Source organism: Bos indicus x Bos taurus, chromosome 18 (assembly GCF_003369695.1).
Source record: "Bos indicus x Bos taurus breed Angus x Brahman F1 hybrid chromosome 18, Bos_hybrid_MaternalHap_v2.0, whole genome shotgun sequence".
Lineage (NCBI taxonomy): Eukaryota > Metazoa > Chordata > Mammalia > Artiodactyla > Bovidae > Bos > Bos indicus x Bos taurus.
In genome coordinates this window covers 52,488,552-52,506,188 of record NC_040093.1, presented here as the reverse complement: position 1 = coordinate 52,506,188, position 17,637 = coordinate 52,488,552, and the positions used below count along the sequence as shown (strand labels likewise).

Here is a 17,637-nt window from a genome sequence, read left to right as displayed (position 1 = left end):
TCCAGGTCTTCGGCCCCCCCTTCACCATCTCGGAGGACGTGTCCCGAAGCAGGAGCACAAGGCGGGCACCGCTTCCTCCCCGGTAGCTCATGATGGCTCGGTTTCCCAGCTCTCCCCCTGGGCCCCTGTCACTCTGCTTGGGATGCAGTTCTGTTGCCTGGCCCCCATCCCCACAGCCAGGCAAGATCCTGCGCCCTCCTGGTGGTTTTGGCTAACCCCTGATGTTAGAGGCCCCTGTCTCGCTGCCCACACCCCCACCCTACCAGCCCCTTCCCAAGAATATTGGGACCACAAAGAGAGAGGCCTCCTGCAAGAGCCAGCACCCCTCCACCTTCTTCCCCTTCTCCAAACATCCTCTCTGTGCCTGGGTGCCCAGGGTTTGAGCAACACAGGTTGTTGGGTGAACATGCCCGGTTCTTCTCCCAGCCCCCAAGGGACATTTCTTTCCCCCCACAGAGGACCCAGACCCACCAGCTCTGCTCGGACCACACGTGTGTTGGGCAACTTGCTTGGGCTGGTTGGAGACCCATCCTTTTTGTGTCCAGACCCGTTTCCATCAGCGGCTGTGGCAGGCACACGCCCTCCCCTCACTGCTGCTGTTGGGATGGACAGGGGACGTTAACGCATGTGTCCACGTCTCACAGAGCTGACCTGGGACTTTATCCAGCTGGGCCCCTGAAGGAGTTGAGGGGCTGCAGGATGGACAAGGCATGGGCAGCGGACCTGCTGAGGGCAGCACCAGGACCCAAGCCCAGGGGCTGGAAAGAACACAGCCACAGAGGCCCCCAAGGCCCCACATCCCAGCAGACGGGGCTGGCTCAGCAGCTGCCATGACAGGCTGTGGCAGCCCAGGGGCGCCCTTCCCATTCTGGCACACCTACACCTGGCTGTGCAAGGCCCTGCAAGAAATGGAGTTTGCCATCAACAAGTGAGGGCTGGCGTGGCTCTCGGCCCTGCTCCATCCTGAGGCTGTGCTGTGGAAGCTTGCCCTTCCCTCTGACCCCAAGCTGGCATGTGCCGACCCCTGCCAGGTGACTCCAAAGCCTGCAGCTGCCAAGAGGCCAAGCCCATCTGTTCTCCTCTTCTCGGCTTCAATGCCTCTCCCAACAAGTGGCTCCAAGTTCCGGCTCAGTGCCCTTGCCTCCTCCCTGGCCTTGCTCACCTGCCTGTTAATGAGTGAATGAATGAGCGCAGTGACTAAATGAGCCGGGCAAGGAGCTGTGTGATCACCACCCTCCTCCTGGAACTTCCCTCACCCAGAACTTGGCGCGGAAAAAAAGACAAAAAGACCATCAGCAGTGCTTATAATTCCAATTCTTAAAAAACAAATTACCCCAACAAAACACAAAACTCCCCATCCCAAAGCAGCTAAGCATAACACGTTAGCGTTAACAGCAGAGAAAGGCGTTAAGTCACACACGACATCGTGGCTGGCGGCTGACGCGGCCGGAACCCGCGGGGCGGCACGGCTGCTTATCGCCCCACAATAAATAAACACGGCGCCCTCCCCTCAGGGAGACGTGAGGGTGAAGTGAAGCACGACGGCTGGACAAACATGCGCGTTATGCCAAAACCTGGCTTAAAAAAAAAGTAACCCACAAGCAGGAACGCTCAGGACACCTGTCAGTAGTGTGGTCAGGAGTGGAGTCGGCCCAGAAGGCCAACGCAGCAGAACCAGGGTGCCTGGGCCCCCAGCCTGCCTTCACAGATGCTGGGGAGCCACACCCCTGGTCTTTCCGTATAAAGGGAGCTCAGGGGTGACAGTACCCCACCCCTAGGTGCACATCCCAGGGAGGCCACCAAGCTCTGGACAGTCACCTGGCCCCTGTGCTCCGCCAGGTCACATTGAGAGCCGGTGGTGGACCACGAGGTAACCCAAGTGCCGCCTCCAGAGTCCCGCGGGAGGAGGCCGAAATCTGCCATGAGGCTGCTGGAGCCCCGTGGAGAGGCAGAGGGCAGTGCCCCATGTACACCCAAGAAAACTGAGGCCGCAACAGTCTCAAATCAGGCCTCTGGCTTCCTCGGTGACGTTCTGCCTCCAGACGCTGAGCCGGGCCCCTGACGTGTGGACCGTGGCCTAGAAGGATTCGCCTAGAAGGATTCGCTTGGTGAGGAGACAACGGTGGATGCTGTTTTGGGAGCTGCAGGCTGGCAGGGTCTCCTGACCAGCATGGGGAGAAGGGCTGGACATCTGGCTGCCTCCACTTCAGCCTCAATGTCCATCCTGGGCCCCCCTAAGCTGCTCTCTCTATGCCTATCGGACCACATGGGGCCCCAGAGCCCAGGCGGGTGACGGTGGACTGGCCACGCGGAGGTCACGTGGCCCCTGGGAACCAGCAGCAGCTTTTTTGGCTGCAGCTGAGCAACGAGGCCCAAGGGCTCTGCTCAGCCCCACCCTGGTGAGAAGATCAGGGGTCATAGGCTGAGGCAGGGCCTAGAGGGAGACTGACCGTGGATGACACTGCTCCCCAAGCGGGCTCCGTGGAAGACAGAGAGCCCGCCCAGAAACGCCAGACGAGCTTCTGGGCCTTGGCTGCCTCCGGGGGAGAACGCTATGGGAACTACAACAACAAAAGCACAGCCTCTTGTTGGGAGTGGGGGGAGGCCGGGTGTGCGTGCTGGCCCCAGCAGGACTCAGGCGGCCTCCGGAGCAGGTGCAGCTGGGGAGCGGAGGCTGGGCGCCAGGGACAGGTGACGGGGGCGGGGCCAGGGGGCCTCGGCCAGGAGCTGGGAGCACCCCAGACAGCTGCCAGGGCTGTGACCCAGCCCTTGAGGCCTGGGGTGGGGGGGTGCAGCCTCATGGGACACAGATAAGAAGCCCCTGAGGGGTCGAGGGGTCTGCTTACAGATTTCAAGTGTGAGGGTTTGAAAGAGCTAGAGCTTGATTCCAAAACTGATGCAGAACAGGCCTGAGGCTGCACTGCCCACCATCTGCCACAGGAGCCACCGGACTCCTCGGGCCTTTGCTCAGGCTGGCGTTCAGGGTGGGGTGTACAGACAGGACCTTGGAGATGTTCTGAGTGACAGGGTGTAGTCCGCCCCCACAACTGCACGTACTGACGGGAGGCCCGGGGTGGCCCAGCTGCCCCTGACCTCTGCTTGGAGCCCCCTGCCCACAGCAGGTGCCAAGGCACCGCTGTCCACCAGCCCGAAGGCCCTGCTTCTACAAGCCTCTAGGCTTTCTCTCTCTTCTCCGGGGGAGGGAGCTAGCGCAGGGCTTTAAGGCAACGAGACGTAAGCCCGGAGGTTAGTTTCACGAAAGTCACTGCATCTACAACAACGGAGAAACAGGGAAGCCAAGCACATGTGTCCAGGCCACTGTCCAGAATCTGGTGACAGGACCTGGCCTCTCGGAAGAACGCTGTGCTGCAGACAGCGTTTGGGGAGAAACTTCCACCCCATTTCTTAAAAAAATAATTGTCTTGGTAATGTCAACCTGACGCAAGACTTAAGTTAAAAAAAAATAATACAAATAAACAAAGGTGAGAAGGGAGGAGGCCCAGTTCGGGAGGAAGCCTGCAGCCTCCTTGGTCCGATGTTCCTGCCTCCACGCTCGAGAGGTATCTGCGGACATCCACCTTCGGGGACTAAATTCGTACCAGGGTTCACCGTGGCCCGGCCGCCCCCTGGGGCAGGGACAGCGGGGGCCCCGGCAGAGCTGCCTGGATGGTAGGACCAAGTTGCTCTCTTAGGGTGGCCTCCTGGTTCTGGTCGCTTACGTCTCCTGGGGAACCACGTGCATGAGCTTCTGGCACAGGACCGTCGTAGAAACTGCCGGGAGGAGAGAGCATTACTCAGGTGCCCTGGCCTGGTGCCTGGGGGTCAGGGCTGCACAGGACGTGGGCTCACCCAGCCCTGGTTGTCTAAGTCCCGAGGTTGTAAGAGAAGCCAGGAATTCACGTGTGGGCATCAGGCCCCAGGCCTCCTGCTGGGGGGGCATGGCCTGCTCCCCTGGCTCTCTGCTGGGACTATTACTGGAGGGTGGCGGGGGTGGTCAAGGATCCTAGCAAGGGAGGATCCTAGGAATGGAGGCAGCAAGTAAACTGCCTCCACCCCTCACCCCAGTTCAGACCCCAGGACCCATAACGGGGTGATGGTCCCGGCTGCCCACACACCCACCACAGGCCTCAGAGGGGCTGAAGCAGGCGGGTGTGTGTGCTATGGCCCGGGTGAACCCATAGACACTCCAGGAGCATCACTAGGGGGAGCGTTTCAGGACGGAGGGGCCCTACGTGTGAGGGACTGCTCACATCATTTCACTGATGGACAGCGCCCTGGGCCCCAGGCAGGTGGCCAGCAATTCTGGGATGGCTCCCTGGGGGGTGTTGAAGCCCACCCAGAAGCCCGTTGCACTAACAGCGGTCTCGGCGCAGGTCCTGAACAGGCCTGTCAGTGAGTCCCGTGACCGCTGTGAGGGATCCCGTTTTCTCCTCCCTGCTTTTCTAGGTCAGCTGGATGGCTTTAAGCTGGAGGCAGACGGTGCGGGGGGGACAGGGAGGGCGGATTTTGTTACTTGGCAAGAGCAGCCTGGTTTTCTGGAATCCTTTGTTTTGAGATTAGGTGGTGCCAGGCTCAGTGTCTTATCCTGAAATACGTGGGCCAGGTCACCGCCAGACAGGCCCGGCTTGGCCACTGCGGGCCCCTCAGCCAGGACCTCGCACATCCTGATGCTGACCGCCCCCAACCCTGCCAGTGACCCAGGGCGGGGGGCACTGCCCACTGTGCTGCTCCTGGCCACTGGACTGAGGTCAGAGGAGCACAGCCAGGTGGGCGGAACAGACCTCTGGGGGACAGAGGAGGCCCAGCAGGCAGGGAGGGACTCACAGATGCTCTGGAGCAGCCACTTGGGCTTGTCTCTCCACCAGACCCCAAGGAAGTAGACGGGCAGGCCGCTGAGGATGATGGTGAAGCCGATGCCACACTCCACGGGGGTCTTCCAGAAGGAGACGGCGATCAGGAAGAGGCAGGCCAGGATGAAGAACACTGGGAGGGCCAGATGAACCTGCCGGGGGGGGCTGCAGCTGACGCCAGGGAGCCTGGAGTCTCCTCCATGTGTCTCCTCCCGTCCACACCTGACACGACCCGGGCACCCCTGGAGCCCTCCCTCCGCCCCTGCTGGAGCTGGCCTTCCCTGGGGCCCACCCGGCCTCTCCCACAGACCCCCAGACAGCCCTGTGCCTAGCTGAGCCTTCTTGATCCAAAAGGCCCACCATGCTGCCTGAGCAGCATTTCTGCTGTCTGCCAGGGCCTGAGGTTCCCCCAGGCTGGCCTCCCTGAGCCACACCGGCCTCTTGAGAAACGGGACCCTGCTGCGTTCTCCACTGACCCAGCTCAGCACCGGGCAGCAGGCAGTAATTACCCAAAGACCAGCGGGAGCCGGCGGGTGAGCAGGAACAAGCAGGCTTCTCAAGGTCAGAGGAGGGTGGACTCCCAGGTTCCCACATCACAAGGAGGGAACCCTGCCCCCCACCCACGGTCGGCTGATGGGGGGTGACGCCTCTAGGAAGACCATGGCCACCACTAACAAGCAAGATGTGCCTGCCTTCTCAGAGGGCCCTTGTGGACAGGCTGGACCACAGGTACACAGCCGCTGGGCAGAGAGCCCCGCCCACACATAGCCAGGGGCCCAGGGACACTCGTCCCCCTCTGCAAACACTGTGCCTCCTGCCAGGCAGTCTGTCTACACACGGACTCCACCCTCTGTCTACACACTGGCAAGAGACCTGGGGAGAGCAAGGGTCCCATAAGGTCAGCCCAGACTGCCTACACCACGCCTGGCCTCACGGGGACAGCACCCCCCATAAGCAGGGACCCAGGTGGACCAGGGCACTGAGGTCGCCCTGGCGCCTGGGGAACCTGTCCAAGGCAGGAAGGCCGGGCCTGGCCTCTGCAGGACTGCTAGGTGGGGAAGCAGGCAAGAGGCCTGTGTCAGCTGCAGAGGGGCTCCGCCTTCGATCCAACACCACTGTTGGGGGACAGAGCCAATGTGTTCACCAGGGCCTTGGCAGGTATGTGGCCCCCTTTGTGCAAAAAAACGGTTGCCCTTGGGGAGCTGCCCCCACTACCAAGTGGAGGAAAGGGAGAGGCCCTCTCAGGCTAGGTGGACAGGGGGCAGACAGTCTGAGAGGACCAATCGAGGACAAAGTCGGGGGACATGTCCTACGCTGCAGCCTGTCGCGGCACCCCCATCCTTGGTCACGCCAGCACCCGCCCCTCCCCAGACAGCATGGCAATCCTCACTCTTCCCATCCCCTCGGCCAGGCAGCTCAGTGCTGCCCCATGCTATTCAGTCCCCTTGCCCCGCACACCTGCCTGGCACGGCAGCCTTCTTCTGCCCCTCTTCTTTTGGCAGAAGACAAGCTCTAGGAGAGCAGGGCTTTAGGGGGTCATTTGTGATCTTGAATGAACCCCAGCACCTGGAATCACACGCTTGGTTATCACCAGTCATCGACCGAACTCAGTCCCTCGTCCAGATCAGAAGGTGTTCATGCACTGATCAAGGTGCCCTTGGGGAAGGCGCCCTGAGCCCTGGTCTGTGGAGGGGACAGCGTGGACGCCCAGCCCTCACCTTGATGGGCCGCTCCAGCTCCGGTTTCTGGTAGCGAAGCCAGAGCATGCCAGCAATGGCCAGGGCCACGCAGAGCCAGTTGAAGAAGCTGAAGAAGTTGATGACGGAGAAGATATCTTTGGAGAAGGCGTAGAGCAGGGTCATGATGCACTGCAAGCAGAGGGCAGGCCATGAGCCTCAGGATGAGCCAGGGGGAGGGATGACCGCACGCACCCCTTCTTAGCAGAAGAAGTGGTCCGCACCACGCGAGGGCCCTCAGAGCAAAGGGACGTGCTGATGGCAGGTGGCTGAGGTCCTGGGCTTCATGGAGGTGGCAGAGGCCATGTCTACCCTGGTCGAGAGGTTTGGCTTCAAGTGCCTCTATGCTGATTTTAGATTTTTTTTTTTAACAACTACCGTGTATTAATTCTGGAGAAACAAAAAACTGTCTTATGCTCTCTGGCATCCAGGGGCGCATGTGATGAAGGGTACTACACTTGTGATAACCTACCTACATCTCATCTCAGCCTCTGATCCCCAGCCTGGCTGACACCAGGTGGAACCAGCAAAGGGGTCCCCAGACAGGGCATGCACCACCATCTCAAAGCCCCGTGATCCCCAAGGGACACACCTGTCCTCCACCTGCCAGTGACCCCCTACGTGGAGGGCGGGGACTCACCGTGAACACCAGTGAGGGTACGGGCGTCAGCAGCCGTGGGTGGATCATGGAGAGGATGGAGGGCAGATGGCCCTCCCGGGCCCCCACGAAGAACAGCCTGTGGACAAGGGGGTGGCGGTCAGCCTCGGCCAAGGGACCCAGGCAGGTGGGGGTGGAGGGGCCTGTGCCGTGGGCCTCAGTGTCCCTTGTGGACGGCTGCTGAGGGGTCCCATCAGCCCCGGCCCAGCAAGGTCCAGATGAACCCACGAGGGTCTGGATGGACAGGGTAGCTGTGTCACCTCTAGGCAGGGATTTGGGTTATTTCCAAGTCACGTGAACATCCTGACGGCTACATTGTTACTCAAAGTAACAAGAAAGAGAACCCTCAGAACTCACGTGAGGAAGCCATGTGCAGTGTCGACCCACACCCTGTCCTGTTCTGGCCCCACGGGGCCCGCACGACAGAGCCGCCCTGGCCGGGCTCACCTGGAGGACGTGAAGAGGGACCCGTTGACGGAGCCGAAGCAGGACAGGCCCACGAACACGGGGATGATCCAGGACATGACGCCCAAGTGGTAGTTCCCGAAGTCCTGGATGTACACGGACCGTGAGCCCTGCCTCCGAGACACCCCCGCCCTGCAGTCCCTTCCCGAGACACCCCCGGCCCCAGAGTCCCCTTTCTCATCCACACGACCCTCCCTGAGGAGCTCAGTATTTATTCAGATGGTGGACCAGCCTCTGAGGTGGGGCTGGAGGTGTGTAATGGACTCAGCCCCTCAGCTCCAGCACCGCTGAGCCAATCTAAAACCGTCCGGGCAGCCTGAGCACCAGCGCCGTTAAAGCCTCCTGTGGTCCCCACGCGCAGCCAGTACCCTGCACGCCCAGCAGGCCTGGCAAAGCACCGGCTCAACCCCTCCTGGTAGGAGGATGGTTTGCAAAGGAGGGGCCCCCTCTGCTCCTGTCTGAGCTCGGAGGGCAGGGCTGGCATCTTACCACGGCCACGGCCTCCGACGTGAGCATCTGTTCGGGGGTCAGTGTGGTGAAGTAGGCCAGGTTCGTCAGCACGTACACCAGGGTGACGATTGGGAGCGAGATGATAATGGCCAGGGGCAGGTTTCTGAGAGGACCGGGCGGGCATGTCAACAAAACAAGGCCCAGCACGGGGCCAGCCGACCCCTCAGTGGCTGAGCCCACATTTCACTGCAGGGGGAGCGGCACGTGGCTGGAAGGCGGTGCATGGGGCAGGGCAGCTGTGCAAACATGGGCCAGCAACCCAGCCCGTATCTGTGAAGTGGGCTTCCTACCCTTTCTGTGGGAGTATGCTATTCAAGATCACATAGCCCCCCGTGAGCCCAACCCCAGGGACCCTCCCTGCACTGCACTGGGCTGGGCCCAATGATGGGCTCTTGGATACAGCCAGGCTTCTTCCTCCTCTCAGGTGAAAATGATGAAAACACACACCTCTGATCACACACATACCTGTAGGGATTAATCATCTCCTCTGTGACAAAATTCAAGTAATTCCTAGAATTCAGAGAGAAGACTTTTACTAGACATTCCTTTTGTCATTGGAACAAAAGAATATAGGTCCCATGGGACCCTTCCCAGCTGCCCTGGGCGGGGAGAGGGGACCCCACAACCCCCAGGCCCCTACTGAGATGGCGATGGTCCTGCCCCTCCCCACACACCCGGGCAGCAGCAGTCTCCGAAGGGTCAGCAGTGTCCCTAGAAGTTTATCTGGGGGCCCCCTTCTTGGGGGCCACAAAGAGCACCAGGGCTGCTATGGGGGCCCCTCTGTGCTTCCTTGGGATGTGAGGGGTCTCCTGCCCTAGAATCATCACAGACGACCGAGATATGTGGGTTTCTGGGCGCTCTGGGGCCTAGGAGTTCTAGAACCTACCATCCCCCATAGGCAAAGAGGCCGCTGTACAGCGCCAGCACGATGTTTCCCACGTCCAGTTTGGTGCCTTCAAAGGAGGACTTGGGATCCAGATTGGCTACGTCACCTGGCAGAGGACAAACAGAAAGAAAGGAATTCTGGGTTAGACAGCGTGGCACCGAGGTCAAGCCACAAGTTCCGGAATGTTCCTGGAGCAAAACATGGTAACAGACAAAAATGCAACAGATTAAATGCACCTGTGAGCCACCCGGGGCCGAGGGCGTGGGGGCCAAGGGAGCTCGGCTCTGCCCTGAGCATGAGGAATGCAGCCCCCAGGGCCCTCCTCTGGACACTCAGATGGGACTGGTGGCTCTGCAGACCCATGCTGAGCACCCCTGCCTGTCTGTGCCTGGGGGATAGGACACCCCGTGACGTGGCTCTGGGCCAGAGACCTGCTCTCCCCTTCAGTGCCAGGAGCCCAGAGCTGTAAACCCAGGCTTCTCACGCCTGCCCCTGGACGCGGCAGACCCAAGGGGCTGTAGCTGGGGAAGGTGGGCTGCTCTTTAACCCAGATGGACATACTGGCTCTTGGACACAAGGGGGCTGGCTTCCCAGCTGACCATTTCTACCCCAAAGGGCCCCGGGTATCCTGGACTTGTGGCTGCATGGCTTGACCTCTGCCCCACCATCACCTGGCACCTCTGGCTGTGACTCCTGTGTCCTAAAAGGACATGTGTCACTGGATTCAGGGCCCCAGCAAACCAGAGTGGCCTCAGCTCCATTCCTCCCTTTTCCTAAATGAGGCCAAATCCATATATCATTAGACGTGTCACGGGGGCCCCCCCTCAACTTGGTACAATAGACATGAAACATGGGGGTCTCAGAAGGGTCCTTGGCTACCAGCATGGTGTCTGGCCTGCCTGTTCTGGACTGTTATAACATTGGTGAAATGGCCCCTTAATACCCAGGGCTGGAAAGACTTGCTCCATAATGAGGCGCCAGCCTGACAGTGGGCACTGACCCAGTAGGGGGTTAGCCAGTCCCCATGGGGGGTCAGTTCCTGGCTCCCTAGCTCTGGGGGTGGCAGGGGCACTGATACACACCTCAGCGACCATCACCTTCGTGGGAGAGGCTTGCAACAGAAGCAGAGGTGCTGAGGGGAGCAGAGCCAGTGTGCTGGGCACACGGGGCTGGAGGAGCTGAGCATCAAATCAGGACAGGGACAGTCTCTCACCTGCAGGTGAGGGTCTGAGAACAGCTGGCTCAGGTCCACGGGACCCCGGGGCTGACACATGGGTCCCTGTGGCCCACGGCCAGCAGGTCTGCAGGCCCCTCGGGGGATGGGGAGACGGAGGCTGCCACACCACCCCTGGGGCATGACAGGGAGACTCCCATGAACCCCTCCTTCCACCCACCCAACTGAAGCCTGCACTTCCTTCCAGGCAGCACCCATTTCCTCCAATAAAGCTCCTTGAGGGAGAGATGGACCCTGAGTGCCTGTTTCTGGGTCCGCATGCCTGCACTCTGTCTGCCCTTCACCTCCAGCCTAAGCTAGGAGATGGACGGGGGATGCGTGAGGCCGCTTCTGCCCACCAGATGAGGCCATGATCTCGTGATGAGCACAGGCTCCAAGGCGGCTGGCACTTCACCCAGCCCGCCGCCCACATGTGATCCGAGTAGGATGCCTGGGTCCCGAGACTGCCCAGTCACAGGGTGATCAGCAGGGCCAGGGGTGGCGCAGACAGCTGGACAGTGCACCTCAGCACAGCACCCAGAGCCCGGCCAGTCCCCACGCAATGTTCTGGAATGTACATCCCTTTACATCTGTCCCACCATCAGGGATACGGAGGCTCAGGCCACCTGCCAGGGGCCCAGCTCTGGGGCCATGAGGCGCCCACCGCTCTCAGAATTCTGCAGCTGCTCCAGAGAGCCCAGGGGAGCCCCTAGCGGCTCCACCATGCCTGGTCTGCACAGATCCCGCACCCCCACATGCTTTGCTGCGGCTGCCACTGGTTTCTAGGGCATCAGAGGTCTTTGCCAACAAGGGCTCCTTCCAAGGAGCGAACCTGCCGTTCTCCTCAACCTGCCCCACTTCCCCACCAGGACACGCCTCCTTGTCTCCTGCGGATTCACGGGAAGCTTCTTTGCACACAGGCTGCGAGACAGACCTCAGTGCATTGCTAGAACTGGCTCCCACCTCAGGCACAACCCTGAAGCAGTGACACTGCCTGCATGTGTGTGCACGTGGGTGCACACCCAGGAACACACACACGTGCACTTGTGGGCTGGAGACACCACTACGCAGAACAGCTGCTGTTTTTGCCAAGGATGAAATTCGAGGCTTGAAATACAGGCTGGGTTTTCATGTAAGAACCATGGTTTTTAGCCCTGACATCTGGAAGCTTCTGTTTTCATCAAGGGTTTACTCAGCTCTGTGGACAACAACCAGCCTGGTGTCCTTACGTGAAAGCATCATCGCCCCGAGACAGTGGATGGAATTCCTGTCCCCAGAATTTCCTGGATGTACAGGGTGACTTGTAGCCTTGAAACCCCAAGAAAACAGTGGCTCTGCCCGAACTCAGACTGAACAATCTCACTGGGCTGCCCACGCCTCTGAAGGACAGGTGTGGCTGGGCCGTCCTGCGGGGAGCTCCCGGGTTGTCTGGGGCCTCATTTCCTGTCTACAAAGTGTCCAACTTCCCTGGAGCAAAGTGGAGCATCCCAGACCCTGCAATCCCCTGCCGTCACTCCTGGCACAGTGTCGGGGCTCGGGGGAGCTCCGCCGGGAATCTGGCAGCTTTGGGCTCCGACCCACTACTGCAAGCCCCTCTGGACTGCCCCCACCCCGTCACCTCCCTCCCGCCGAACTGCCCCAAGTGAACCCACACAGGCCCCCTCAGTGGAGCTCCTGGGTCTGTCCAGCCTCTGTCTGCTGGAGGGCCTCCCAGATCAGGCCTGCAGCTGCACCGGGCACCCAACCAAATGCTGTCCGAGCACTGCCCTCCTCTCCACAGGCGCCTTGGAGCAGGCGCCGGCTCTGCTGGCTCCACACGGCACTTGGCCGGGACGGGCACAGTGGCCTCACCTGCCCATGCCATCCACACATCCCGTCGGGAATGGGGCCCTCAACACAGCTCTGGAGAGCCAAGGGGGGCCACCCGCCTGTCTCCAGAACAGCAAAAAGCCGAGTGAGGCGGCCAGAGCCCCACGGGTGCGGGCAGCTGCCCGGTGCCAGCAGCCAGCGCAGGGAACAGACACGGGGGAGCCCTTCTGGGAGGGCAGACCCCAGACTCCACACAGTGGTCTCAGCCACCCACCAGCCCCGGCAAGCAGGGGACATGGTGCTGACCAGAGACACACCTGGGGCTGTCATGCAGGGTAAGGGTGGGGGTGGGGGCCATCTGGTGGGCGAAAGCGAGTGCAGCTGGACAGAGCATGAGGAGGCTCCCCCAGCAGACACTGCCGGGCAGGATCCGCCCAAGAGCGATGGCAGGTGTCTGGGCCACGTGAGAGGGTTCCCACGGACCCCAAGCTGGAGTGCGAGTCTTGTTTAAACATAGAGCTCCAGGCACCAAACAGACGCGAGAGAGATGACTGTGCCGATCCCCCACCCCTGCCCATGACCATGGAATTCCCCACTCCAGCTCTGTCCTCACAGGGCCCCCAGACCCACGAGAGGCAGACAGGAATTTCACCAGGGTGGACAGGTGGGGAGGCCCTCTTGTGGGGCCTGGGTGTGGGAACTCCAGCAATTCAGTGGGGTCCCCTGGGCACCCCCTTCTCTGGGGCTTCTCTGCAGGCCTCACAGGGCCACAGGAAGGTGAAAGCTAGCAGACAGCCACACACCGGCCCCCGGGCAGCTCTGGGCACCAGGCAGGCCCGCCTGCCCACCAGGATCCCTCTGAGAACAAGGGGGATTGGGAGGGGAGTGTTCACAAGGCCCCAGGGAGCCCATTTCAGGAAAAGCAGCCCAAACCCCTGCGTCATGCAGACAGGGCCGTGGGAACCAGCCAAGAGAGCCTGGGGGTGCAGGCGCCCCGCCCTCAGAGGGGCCGTGTGCGCACTGGAACGCGCCAGCCCCTCCGGATCAGAGGACAAAGGCTCGCCAAGGTCTCTGTGTCCCCCTGGGACCGGCCTGGCCTGTCACCCTCACCACGGCTGGGCCTGGGCCCGGGCATGGGAACCCGCAGCCAGTCTGGAGATGGTGGCTGGCAGAAAGCCAGAAAAATCCCAAAGCCTCAGGGTGACCAGGACCCGCCCCTCCTGCCACAGCCCCTAGAACCCCTCCCCGGATGGGAGGCCGACTGTGAGAAAGTCACCCCCTCAACCAGGGCGGGGGACGTCCACTGTGCTGGAATCTTTCACTTGGTCCCTCTGTAACTCTTGGGGCTCCACACGTAGTGCCAGATGCTGAACAGGGTACCCCCGACAGTTCATGTCCCCCCTGGAACCTCAGAACGTGACATGCTCTGATAAAGGGTCTTTGTAGATGTAATCAAGGCAAGGATCGCAAGGCGAGACGCCGTGGACTAGGGTGGGCCCCATTCCCCAAGCGTCCTTGTAAGACAGAGACGTGGGGGCCACGTGAGGATGGAGGCCGTGTGATGTGGCCACGAACCTGGGAAGCACTAGGCAGGAAGGCTCCTCCTGTGAGCTTTGCAGGGAGCTCGGCCTGGACTGTGGACTGCCAGCCCCAAGACTCTGAGACCAAAACTGCAGTGTCTGAAGCCCTGTCCGTGTCCTGTGCTGCGGCCGCCCCAGGACACTCTGCAGAGCGAGGGCTCAGACGCCCCAGTCTCCACTCCGCAACGCACAGGCACAGTTGGGACGTGAAACAGCCTGGCCGTGGACCCCGCCTCTCTATCACTGGGCCAGCAAGCAGGTGCTTGGCTGCAGGGCTGAGCTCTGCTGAGAGTCAGCTCTGCCCTCTGCTCCATCCACAGACCAGGCATCCCTGGTGGGGGGGGGTGTTACATCTGCAGTGGGCTTGTCAGGGGTCCTCTCTCCTGTTTCCCCACCCTGGGCTGGGTACCTGGGGTCTGGTGCCTGTTCTTTGGCTCTGCCTAAGGGGGTGGGGGGCAAGGACTGGACGGTTCCCACGGCCAGCCTGTCTGTGTCATTCATCTTTTAAACTCCTGGAGGAGCTGCTGCTGGACATCAAGACTGGTGTGATGATTCAAAGGACCCTCTCCCTACTGCACGGGAGGCAGATCCGCGAGCACCCACTGTGCCCACTGCACAGGCTGGGAGACCCCCGAGCACCCATAGTGCCCAGCACAGGGCTTTGCCCTGCTGCCGCCGGCCTGCTGCTGACCACCCAGGGCGGGGCTGAGTGGGGGCGGCAGGAAGACAGAGCCAGCTGCCAGGCCTTTGATTTCTTCTGGGCGGGCCTCACAAGTAAAGCATGTGAGCTGCGCAGGCAGACAGAAAGGTCTCAATTAAAAACCATCAAAGACCACCCGAGGGGGTGAGCCGCCTGCATCAGTCCTCCCACGGCAGCTGTGGCGCCCCGCCTGCATGTGACCCGCTGCTCCGGGCATCAGACGGCCCACCAAGCGCCGGCCCTGTCTTCTGGGGCATGGGTGACTGGGGGAGGACGGAAGTCCAGCCTCGTGGCCCCAGTCAACATCCTGCAGTCCTAGTGTGGTCCCGACCCCTCTAAGACGGCCTCTGTCACGGGCACCCTGAGTCCTGCACTGGGGTGGCCGGGCCTAGGAGCATCCGAAACATCTCCCCCCGATTTTGAAGAGAGCAGCTCTGCTCACAGGCTGCCCGAGGCACCTGCCCACGACCCAGAGACAGGCCTGGGGCTGCTGCGGCCGCTTATCAGATGAGGATGCGAGGCTCCAGGAGGCACAGGGCTCTGCCTGGAGAGAACAGTCTGAGCCCCAGATCCTCCCGGGATGAGGGTCTCCTCCAGGCCCCACAGCTCCCCCTGCCCCCCAACCACCAGCAGAGCTGCTCAGGGCCTTCCCCACCACCTGCCGACACCGCCCTGGAGCAGGATGCAGGTAGGCTGACCCAAGGGAGCTTACGTCCCTGCACATGGTGACCATCCACAGTGGCCTCCACACCCAGGACTCCTGCTGGGCCCAGTGCCAGGTGAGCTCGTGGGAGCTGTTGTGGGGGGTGTGGGGCGGGGCTGCCTGGTCCCCTCCCATGACCTCCAGCAGGGGCACCCTTTATCTGCAGGGTGACCCCAGCCACTGCATCCACACCCCCACGAGGTCCCACCATGTGTCCTCTGGGCAGGGCTGGGCTCTAGGGACCCGCCTTCTCTGTACATCTCCCACCCTCCAATCCGGGAACAGCCTGACCTTGGGCTGAGGGCCTTGCAGGTGCTGTAGGTAAATGGCCAGCAGACAAAAGCAAAAACACAAAAAGCTGCCCACGCTTCTCTTCTTGCTCAGCCCTGGTCGTCAGGGCTCCAGTCCCAACCCTGCCGCTGGGCCTGCTGCTCTCTGGGGCTTCCCCCGGCTGAGCCGTGCCCGCTGGGATCTGAGATAATCTCAGTCTCCCCTTTCCTGAAAAGGCTGGGAGTGGTCTTGAGGGCCCACACGCCCGATCCCCCCCACCCTCAGTCCCAGCGAGCCCCTCCCACACCTGAAATCTCAGTCCAGGACTGCAGAGTGGTCCCTGGACACACCAACCCCCTCTCCAGCCCTCAGAAAAGCCATCCTGGTCGGGGCTGACCCTCCCCAATCTGAGTTTCCTATTCATGGTCTGGTCCTGGGGAAGAAGGATGAGAAGGAGGGCAACACTGCCTGTGAGTCTCACGGCATCAAGGATGAGGCCACAGAGGCCTGGAACCAGACCTGCTGGCCCCACGCCCCAGCCCCTTCTGCAGCCCTGAGACCCCTGGGCTCCAGGCAGGCCGGTGGGGCCCGGCACTGGGTGAAGGACAGCAGGAACAAGGCATGGGCCAGTCTGTGAGACACAGGTCTACCCTCCAGATGCAGTGCGGCCCGCGGCCATCCAGGCACCATGGTGCTGAGCCCCGCGTGAAGGGTCCTGGCCCTCCTGCCAACATTCAGCTCGGGACCCTGGGGCAGCCACCGGAGCGGAGATCAGGCAGCGGTCATGGGGAAAGGGTGGTTTCCACAAAGTCCTCTAGAAGGGAGGGGACCATCTGGAGGAAAACCCGTAGACAGGAATTCTGCAGACGCTGCACTGCTTCCCAGGTTCAGAAAGGAATGGCTTCAGGGGGAGGATGTTTTCGACGGCAACAGAATTATAAACACGTTATGTATTCAAGCTGAACAAAAGCTCTTTGCTATCCCTGCTGAAATCTGTTTTCACAGAAGTCCAGTCCCCCTGCATTCCTCGTCAGTCTGCATCTTATCACACCAGCCAGGCGAATCTCCCTCAGCAAGTCCTCCTCCTTGGGAGACATGACACAGTTCCCAGCAGGACAGGCTGGTGGCACAGGAGGGGTTTCTTCTCCCAAACTGTTGGTTCCCAACGTAAGCTCCAGACAGCAGGGAGTCCCCTCCGCCCTGACCACCTCCCTCATAGCTGTCACCCCCTTGACACCTGGAGCCTGGCCTGGCCAGCGTGCTCCAGACAGTCTTGTCTTCAGGAAAATGCTGGGGTGTGAGATCCCAGGAAGCCAGGGGACACAGGCTGGTCTCCCACCTACTGCCCCCGACTCTATCAGCACCCAGATGCAGAGTGAGGCTCCAGGGTCCCTCCTTACACACGGGGCTGGGGTGGGGACCTCAGCCCTGCGGGACCACTGACCTGCGGCAGCTGAGCAGATGGCCAGCCTGGCCTACCATCCAGCTGTGCCTCTGTTCACCGAGACACCCTCCTTCAGAAACGGAAGCTCTGTGGGCCACCTATCATGCCACGTGGGTGGCCATCGTGGGAGGGGTGGGGACGGTGGGCGGGCATCCACATGGCACCGGGGGCCCTGCAGAGGGCTGGGGGCACGTTCCCAAGTGGAAGATCCACCAGCACTGGCAACAACACCTCTTGGCCACACTCCTGACACGGCAGGTGCATCGCCAAGCTCTCCCCTTGATTCCGCGTCACCACCATGCCCGCCCTGTGTGGACAGGGGACCATGGTCTGCGTGGTGGCCCCATTTCTCCCCCTGCTCCAGGACTGACAACTTGCTGGTCACCACATTCACTAGGCCTACCTCAGCACCAGCGCTTCTCCTGGGACCACCCGACCCACTGACTCTAGTGAATCCCCTTAGCCAAGGCGGTGGATCTGGGGCCAGGTGTCCAGAGACAGAGCCCCCACCCTAGGCGCACTCACCCTTCCCGATCTGGATGAAGCCGAGCAGGATGATCAAGGCCAGCGCCAGCAGCTTGGCAGCGGCGAAGGCGTCCTGGACGCGGGTGGCGGCCTTCACGCTGTAACAGTTCACGGCCGTGAGTAGCACTGTGGAGAGAGGGCAGCGAGTGAGTGCTGTGGAAACGCGGGCAGAGGGGCAGGCACTCCCCAGCCCCTTTCCCGGGTCTGACCATCTGGACTCTAGAAGGGAGGGAACCCCAGGCTACAGGCTGAGCACAGGTGCCCCCAGGCTGCCATAAGGGAAGGTTT

At 61.5% G+C, this 17,637-nt stretch overlaps 1 protein-coding gene across 1 annotated transcript in view; it reads right to left on the bottom strand.

Annotated features, from left to right (window-relative positions):
* Positions 1 to 1,287: 1,287 nt before the first annotated feature.
* Positions 1,288 to 17,637, bottom strand: part of SLC7A5 (solute carrier family 7 member 5) — a 28,851-nt gene continuing 12,501 nt past the window's right edge. The window contains exons 2-10 of the mRNA XM_027513847.1: positions 17,350 to 17,475; positions 9,106 to 9,211; positions 8,685 to 8,729; positions 8,199 to 8,322; positions 7,692 to 7,795; positions 7,227 to 7,323; positions 6,569 to 6,718; positions 4,825 to 5,002; positions 1,288 to 3,771 (exon numbers count right to left, since the gene is read on the bottom strand). Coding sequence (XP_027369648.1) covers positions 3,716 to 3,771; positions 4,825 to 5,002; positions 6,569 to 6,718; positions 7,227 to 7,323; positions 7,692 to 7,795; positions 8,199 to 8,322; positions 8,685 to 8,729; positions 9,106 to 9,211; positions 17,350 to 17,475 — 986 coding nt within the window. The 3' untranslated portion in view covers positions 1,288 to 3,715. The remainder of the gene's footprint in view (positions 3,772 to 4,824; positions 5,003 to 6,568; positions 6,719 to 7,226; positions 7,324 to 7,691; positions 7,796 to 8,198; positions 8,323 to 8,684; positions 8,730 to 9,105; positions 9,212 to 17,349; positions 17,476 to 17,637) is intronic.